The sequence below is a fragment of the Oratosquilla oratoria genome, chromosome 25 (genome assembly GCF_046742065.1).
Source record: "Oratosquilla oratoria isolate Oo_2021 chromosome 25, ASM4674206v1, whole genome shotgun sequence".
NCBI lineage: Eukaryota > Metazoa > Arthropoda > Malacostraca > Stomatopoda > Squillidae > Oratosquilla > Oratosquilla oratoria.
The window spans coordinates 48,410,624-48,419,230 of record NC_134801.1 but is presented as its reverse complement, the minus strand read 5'-3'; the positions used below and the strand labels follow the sequence as shown (position 1 = coordinate 48,419,230).

At 39.5% G+C, this 8,607-nt stretch overlaps 1 protein-coding gene across 1 annotated transcript; it reads left to right on the top strand.

The window, feature by feature from the left end:
- Positions 1 to 2,452: 2,452 nt before the first annotated feature.
- On the top strand, positions 2,453 to 7,096 carry LOC143039125 (uncharacterized). Its single transcript, XM_076208982.1, has 2 exons — positions 2,453 to 2,518; positions 6,599 to 7,096. The coding sequence occupies exons 1-2, from the start codon at positions 2,453 to 2,455 to the stop codon at positions 7,094 to 7,096; spliced, it is 564 nt and encodes a 187-aa protein (XP_076065097.1).
- The last annotated feature ends 1,511 nt before the right edge of the window (positions 7,097 to 8,607 follow it).

The following is an 8,607-nucleotide window of genomic DNA, read 5'->3' as shown; positions in this document are numbered from 1 at the left end:
AACTATGTATGATAGTTCGAGAAAAATAGGTATGACCCTGTGAGTATATCTCTCCTCCTGAGTATTACAATGAAGTAAATACATTCAGGTAAATGAACAAAAGTATGACACCTGGAATAGCAATGACTACAATGACAACAACTACGACAGTAATAACACACCAACGACAATGACAACACTGCCAATAATAAAAGACGATCAAAATTACCCCAACAACTGTTAACAAAAGGTCTCTTGAGGACGATTTTAACAAATAATAGGCCAATCTCATTTTCTAGACCAGAGCTTGTCCTACATCCGTTTCACCTGAATTATTGCAATTGTATTGTTACCATTATTGGCTGTTGCATTTTAAATTGGAATATTTCCTTTACCAAGTGACCTAGATGAAGCAAGCCCACTGATATATTGTATGAACCTTTCTCGGATATTTTTCAAATGAAATATAGCGCACAGAATGTCCAGTGGGATTTTCCATATTTCTAACATAAGCTGAAAGCTATAACAACTGCAGTTAGAGAAATGATAGAACGATCATCTCATGCCGAGGTTTGGGCTAATCTGATTGCTCGCTTAGAGAAAGTAGGAATCAGTAAATAACATATATATATATACTTTAACTAATCATAATGATTCCAATGTATTCAAGGTTGGAAAGCTTATCCTGCAAGATATGCACATAGTGGGTAACGAAAGTGAGAATCAGCCTAGTTGAAATGACAAAGATTAAATTTTCTGTGACAGTAACGACGTGGCTTTTGATTCTGTCGCTAGTTCGTTGTTGCCTCATATATTGATTTATTTCATAGAAATTCCCAACTCTGTACCTCCTGTAAGGTGCGCTGTTCATACTTAAAACTTTGTGTTAAGGACGTAATTATGTCTCACAATAGCACAAATACACTACTCGGTAAGGAATGGAAGCTTGTGAACAAGACAAACACACAAAATATGTAACACATGTTTCGACAATATACTGTAGAACGGCACTGCACACAGCTTGACTGACAGATTCCCTAGGTGTCTACCTACATGGTGCAAAGTGTTGCAGGCTGTTAGTCTTTTAGAATATGGGTTTGCAAATAAGTCATTCTTGTTGTCGAAGAAGTAGGCAACCGGTAATGATGACTTATTCCATTGTCTGAAGCCCCTCCACAGCACTACAATTCCATTCCATTTCAGGAACATTACAGCTGGAGACTTCCCGTGAGAGTGAATGAAATGTAAAGTAATGGTGCCTAAGGCAAATACGTCTACCACAACATCATCATCCTTCCTCCAATTTATAGAAGACAGAGAAACGAACCGTCTCTCCAATGCTGCCTTCCTCTGCAGTACACATGGATCCTTGTTACCAGTGATTTTTTAAAGAACCACAAAAAAGAACAGCATAGACACAACTTACTGAGCTATGGAACAGAACATCTGTAATAAGCTTGGAGTTGGCACATCAAAATTATAGCACTGAGGTAGACACTGACAAAATAGACGAAGAGAAAGATAAATAGAATAAGTTGTATGATCTCATTGCTCAAGCTAGAGTATATGCAAGCATAAGCGAGGTTTCATTGACTGTAGAGGGATTTGACAACACCCAGCGGCTCGAGAGAAATGAGGATCTATCTAACTGGTGGCACTGGTATCCTCAAAAGTAAAGCTAAAGTAGTAGTTATAATCCCTGTGACTCTAGGAAGTCTTGAGGGCGTTTTTTGTTTCTGTTCTATGGTACATACTAAGTGAACGTCAGTTAAGAATGAAATCAGCTAACAGTGATGCAATAACAATGTTACGTTGTAACACATATGTACATATATATATATATATATATATATATACATATATATATATATATACATATACATATATACATATATATGTATGTATACGTGTGTATATTTGTATATGTATATATATATATATATATATATATATATATGTGTGTGTGTGTGTATGTATGTATGTATATATATATATGTATGTATATATATATATATACATGTACATATATATATATATATATATATGTATATATATATATGTATGTATGTATGTATGTATGTATGCATGTATATTGTCACGTAACCAATGTCCACTTTTTTTCCCTCTTCTTTCTCGTGTTGGTCGTTAGGTTGTCTACCAGCACGTAGGTTAACCCCCATCCCTCCCCCACCTATCTCTGTCGTCGGTGTATACCACTGTCACACCCAAAAGCTCAATATCGAACAGCTCACAGAGGGAGGTTTTGGTTGCCCTGGCTTTACATAATAAGGGACGCTGGTAGTGCACGGTTTGTGTGGAAATTGCCAGTTTTGTAATTTTGTTATATTTCTTTTCTTATCATTTTACTTTCCTCATATATATAATATGATTAAGTTTAATACAACTTGTAGCATATACCTTGTGTCAGTACGCTGCGACGTACTTTAGTTTCTATATTATAATTTAAGGTTAGATGTATGGTAACGGTGATTTCATCACCGGCAGGCTGGGCATCCGCATTGTACACCCGAGTTACCAGGTAATTATCTTACTGTTTTTGCTTCTCTTCTCTGTGTTAACATGAGGTTAATTTTGAATATGTATTTTCTTTATGTTTACTTTAAGGTCAGTATGTAAGTGATTAAGCTGTAATGCGGTTATCCTTTGATGTATCATTTCAGCTCCATTGACCTAAAAAGTCAGTTGCGAGTATTTCAGGGAGGTTTTAAACCTCCCTCACTCTGTTATCTCCGTCTTCTCGCCCAATTGGTAACAACCCACCCTTCTCCTTTTGCGAGTACCTTTTCCAAACAAGATTTTGTAACAGCCTATGTATTACAACATGCATTTTTATAGACACGAGAAAATACATCGTATGTCTGGTGTGAGGTTTTTTGATTGGTTTTAGACTCAAATTTTGTGGAATCTTGGACTGAGTGTCAAATAGGCATTTCCCATCCCTGTCCTCCACTTCCATCATAATCATCTCTATTCTTTCTATATGTAACATTCCTCATATTTATATCCTTCTTAGTCAGGAACATAACTCCACCCCCTTGTTTTATCTCTGTGTTTCTAATTCAATAGTAATATATAGTGGACCTTTCAATTTTGTCCTTACAATTCCCATTATGTCCGGTTCTTTTTCCTCCAGGTAATCATTTAATTCATTCAAGCCTGTTATTAATCCATCTGTATTTGTGTAAGGCACTTTCAATTTTCTGCTAGCTTCATTCTGTTTTCTGTTTCCCTTTCGTTTTTCTCTGCTATGAACCATTTCCTCACTTTCATATCCACTACTCTCCAATAGAATTTCTCTTTGTCTGACTCTGTTCTGTTTACGTTTTTTTTTTTTTTTCCCTTGGCTTCTATTCTTCTTCTTTCCTCTTCATCTTTTTCCTCTTTATTCATCTCTCTTTTTCTCCAATTGATCTGGTCTTATCTATATTGTATTCCCCTAGTCTATATATTTCTTCAATTTCTTTTCCTGTTTCTTATTCATCTTCTTGAACTACTTTTAATACCTTGTTTACTTTTTCCTTCTCCTCTTTTACTCGTGTAGTCCTATTTGGATTATGCTTTTCTTCCATCCCAAACATAATTATACATTTCTTTTTATCCGCTAAGTCTCTTACTATATTCTCCTTCTTTCTCATCACTTTAATAACTGTGTCCTTAGTTTGTTCTTTTATCTGTGGTTTTACTGTATCTCTAAATTAAATTTGTTGTTCACTCAGACTTTTCTCCAACCCTGTACCTCTTTTGCTATGGACTCTTTATTCTCTTTATAATTTTTCTTTAATTCCTCATTCTCATCCTTTACTTCTTTTAACTGTCTTTTTAAATCTTCAATTTTTTTTTTTTTTTTTTTTTTTTTAATGTTTTGCTCTCCTTCCTTAGTTCTTTCAATTTATCAACTCTTTATGTAATCCGTCTAAGTTGGCTGACCCTAACCTCCCACCATTCGTTTATTTTTGCTAGTTTTTCCTCTAGACATGTTAATCGGTTGTCATCCTCTCCCTCATTAAATTCGTAGAAATTATTATCTTCACCTTCTATTGTGCTGTTCGTATCTATATTTCTAATTTTTACATTTTTACTAGCCTCTTTCACTTCACCTCTGTCACGAGCGCATCTCTTCTTAACATTCTTTCTGACTTACGGGGCCCGCTCTTCCCTTTCTTCATTTCCTTCCATTTTCCTGAGTAATCCCTCCCCTTCTACTTTTTCTTCACCTGCCCACACCATGAGCTTTCCCCTTTCCTACTAATACAACACAGGTACTCCCTCTCGTAGTGATCCACGAAAATTGTATTTTTTTCTGGAGTCCAATCTTCGCTGTCACTTCGACTGTTGCACGCGCGCGCGTGTGTGTGTGCATGTGTATGTGTGTGTGTATGTGTGTTTTTTGTGTGCGTGTGTGTTTATGCATGCTTGCCTGTGTGTGTGTGTGTGTGTGTGTCTGTGTGTGTGTGTATGTGTGTGTGTGTGTGTGTGTTTGTCTGTGTGTGTGTATGTGTGTGTGTGTGTGTGTGTGTGTGTGTGTGTGTGTGTGTGTGTGTGTGTGTGTGTGTGTGTGTGTGTGTGTGTGTGTGTGTGTGTGTGTGTGTGTGTGTGTTTGTGTGTGGATGTATGTGTGTGTGTGTGTGTGTGTGTGTGTGTGTTTGTGTGTGTATGTATGTGTGTGTGTGTGTGTGTGTGTGTGTGTGTGTGTGTGTGTGTGTGTGTGTGTGTGTGTGTGTGTGTGTGTGTGTGTTTGTGCATACACAAGCATACTTGCGTTCTATTTCCCCCTTTCGCCAACTGTGTCTTCGGGTTTGAAGAACAATTGCGAGTCATTTGACTGTCACTCGTTTTCTCGATAGATGAAAAAAAAAATCAGAATAATAGAGAAAGAGAAGAGAAAAACATTAATTATCAAGATTTTCGTTGTTACAATTTTTCTCTCGTCTTTCATTTTTTGGTTACAATCATCACTGTTTACAGCATTATGGTCCATAAAAATCCCTTTCTTCAACGTTACTCTAATACCTCTGCTCCTATCGCCAGTCTTGCTACCACCACAGGAGGACAGAAGAACGAGTGAAGTTTGTATGACCACTAAGAAAAGAAATCGTTAGCCTTGCGCCATTATCAAGGTCGAAAGGACGGCTGCAAATATGGTCGACCCATGCCAATGCTGATTTTCACTTTGCCTGCCACTGTTGGAGTGGTCAAAAGGTTAATTCCAAGAGTTAACACGTAGTAAATTGGGTGCATTCGCCAGCTCTCACCTCTACATGATTGGAAAGGTGTTAGGAAATACAGTTAAAGTTGACAAAGACAAAACCAGGACTTAGTTCGAAGACTGAGTGTCAGCCCCTCAGGGCAGCACCCTCATGATGGAGGTGAGGTGGTTGACGGGTTTTGAAAAAGATTGTCCATCATCTTGCAGGCCCACCACATGAACCAGGGAGGTAACCGTCGTTGCTCCCGACACAAGATGAAGGATGGAGAAAGGAAGAAGAGGGTCTTCCGTTCAGCCAAATAAAAACAAAGCACTTCGGTAACGACGTGATACTATCAGTGGTGATGATGACTATAATGATTGCGATGATGATAATACGACGATAGTGGTAGTGGTGATGATGGTGGTGGCAGTGGAGGTGGTGATGGTGGTGTAGTGATTGTAATGATATTCGTGGTAGTGTTTGTGATAATGATGGTAGTGGTTGTGATGGAAATATGAGTAATGGTAGCGAGGGTATTAGTGATGGTGACGGTAGTAATTGTATTGGCAATTTCAGTGAAGGTGATTGCAAACCTCACGGTTATGCTATATATCACTATCCTATTCTTTTTTTTAGGGGGGGAACCGTAAATCGTTGCTCACAGGCGGTATGATATACGGCTACCATATAATCGTAGATTAATATCTATTTTTCTCTCTCCAGCCTAAAGATTTCTTAAATGAACAGATTAAGGAAATATATAAGCAGTACAATACTGATTAACGACAAGAGTTGACATGCTAGAGTTTTACTAATTTTTGGGAAAGGTGAGGTGAGGTCAGGGATTTCTAAATCGCGCGTCCAAACACACAAGCACGCACACAAAATTCAACACACACATACGCACACAAGAACACAGGCTCGAACGCACGCAAACGTCACCTACTGCTAATGATGAAAGGCTCCTTTCCTGCAGGCCCAACGTATAAATGCAGCCCCTCTTCGTCTATTCGTCACTTCGCATCGCCGAGTGTTTCAGTCCATCATCATTATGTGGAAGGTTAGTAGCACTTGAGCCATCGCCGTTTACCTAGTGTCTACACCAAGCACGTCTGTACCTCGGTTAAAGATCGCCTTCAAAGTCTTAAGGTCTTAGATCATCGATATTGCTAGCTGACCGTGTGTTGGATGATCAAATGTGCTTGTGTTTACATCATTATTGCTTCTAGCTATTTGGGAGGCTCTGCGCACGACATTCATGTTGGATATAAAGGAAGGATTGTCATATCATTCTTTCTCAGAGTATTTAAATCTAGGTTTTGACTTTTCATATTTGCAACATAGATGATTTAGTCTCGTCGTTCCTCTCTGTTTACCTACTAATTTATCTGACCATCTGACTCCCTTAGATTATCCTCCTCTCCGTCTCCGTGGCTGTGGCATGGGCCGGTCCACAACCCGACTCGCCCCCAGTCTACGGATACAATCCTCCTCCTCGCCCAACCTACAATCAGCCTGGTATGCCCTTCGAATTCGCTTACGCCGTCAAAGACTACTCCGGCAACGACTACGCCCACGAGCAGAAGAGCGACGGCGTCGTCACCTCGGGTTCCTACCACGTCGCTCTTCCCGACGGCCGAATTGAAACAGTCACCTTCGACGCCGATGACTACAGCGGCTACGTAGCCGAAGTCTCCTACGAGGGTGAGGCTAAGCATCCCGATCCTGCGCCCTACCATCCCGCCCCGGCACCCTACCATCCCACTCCGGCTCCTTACCACCCCACCCCCGCTCCCTACTATCCCCCCCCCGCACCCGACCAACCCACCCCGGCTCCCTATCAGCCCACCCCGGCCCCCTACTATCCCACTCCAGCGCCCTACCATCCCCCACCAACATCTGCCTAAGCTCCTCCGGGTAAGGGTCAGGCCACCCTCACCATTGTGGGTGGCGCGCCAAGAACCCCTCGAGAGAAGGTGCCTCACAGACACTCTGAGCACCAATTACTGAGGTCCTCGTCTACATAATCGACCTTTACTCGGTTACACGCATCTTCATATTCACACACGCCTCTCTTGAGCCCATACTTACCCTACTTACCACACACTTCTCCTTCAGTCCTGATCTGGTTATCAGTGATGAAAAAACATTTTACTCAGACCTACTAATACCAAAGTAATTAGCACTTTCTTAGTCAAAGCTCTAATGTTCTAATCACCATGACACTGTCCACTTGATTTATTCATACATAATTTAGGAAGAACTAATTGACACTCTATGGCTGCAAAAACGGAAAACATTATTTCCTGTGGCTCTTGTAAGGTTTGGTTATATGTGATCGAAGAATAAACAAGATTTTGTTGTCATGTTCGTGATTTTCTTGGCGCCAATTTCCATCACATTTTTCTGGTGAAATATTTTACTCTATATATCATAAACAAATTCAAAAGTATGCATGCTAGTTCGAGAAAAATAGGTATGATCCTGTGAGTTTATCTCTCCTCCTGAGTATTACAATGAAGTAAATACATTCAGGTAAATGAACAAAAGTATGACACCTGGAATAGCAATGACTACAATGACAACAACTACGACAGTAATAAGACACCAACGACAATGACAACACTGCCAATAATAAAAGACGATCAAAATTACCCCAACTACTGTTAAGAAAAGGTCTCCTGCAGACGATTTTAAGAAATAACAGGCCAATCTCATTTTATAGACCAGAGCCTGCCCTACATCCGTTTCACCTGAATTATTGCAATTGCATTGTTACCATTATTGGCTGTTGCGTTTTAAATTGGAATATTTCCTTTACCAAGTGACCTAGGTGAAGCAAGCCCACTGATATATTGTATGAACCTTTCTCGGATATTTTTCAAATGAAATATAGCACACAGACTGTCCAGTGGGATTTTCCATATTTCTAACATAAGCTGAAAGCTATAACAGCTGCAGTTAGAGAAATGATAGAACGAGCAACTCATGCCGAGGTTTGGGCTAATCTGATTGCTCGCTTAGAGAAAGTAGGAATCAGTAAATAACATATATATATATACTTTAACTAATCATAATGATTCCAATGTATTCAAGGTTGGAAAGCTTATCCTGAAAGATATGCACATAGTGAGCAACGAAAGTGAGAATCAGTCTAGTTGAAATAACAAAGATTAAATTTTCTGTGACAGTAACGACATGGGTTTTGATTCTGTCGCTAGTTCGTTGTTGCCTCATATATTGATTTATTTCATAGAAATTACCAACTCTGTACCTCCTGTAAGGTGCGCTGTTCATACTTAAAACTTTGTGTTAAGGACGTAATTATGTCTCACTATAGCACAAATACACTACTCGGTAAGGAATGGAAGCTTGTGAACAAGACACACACACAAAATATGTAACACATGTTTCGACG

Excerpts from the sequence above, each read along its gene's own strand:
- LOC143039125 (XM_076208982.1), top strand. The coding sequence starts at position 2,453 with ATGTATGGTAACGGTGATTTCATCACCGGCAGGCTGGGCATCCGCATT. Across the intron at positions 2,519-6,598 it reads TTGTACACCCGAGTTACCAG|ATTATCCTCCTCTCCGTCTC; the intron begins GTAATTATCTTA and ends TGACTCCCTTAG.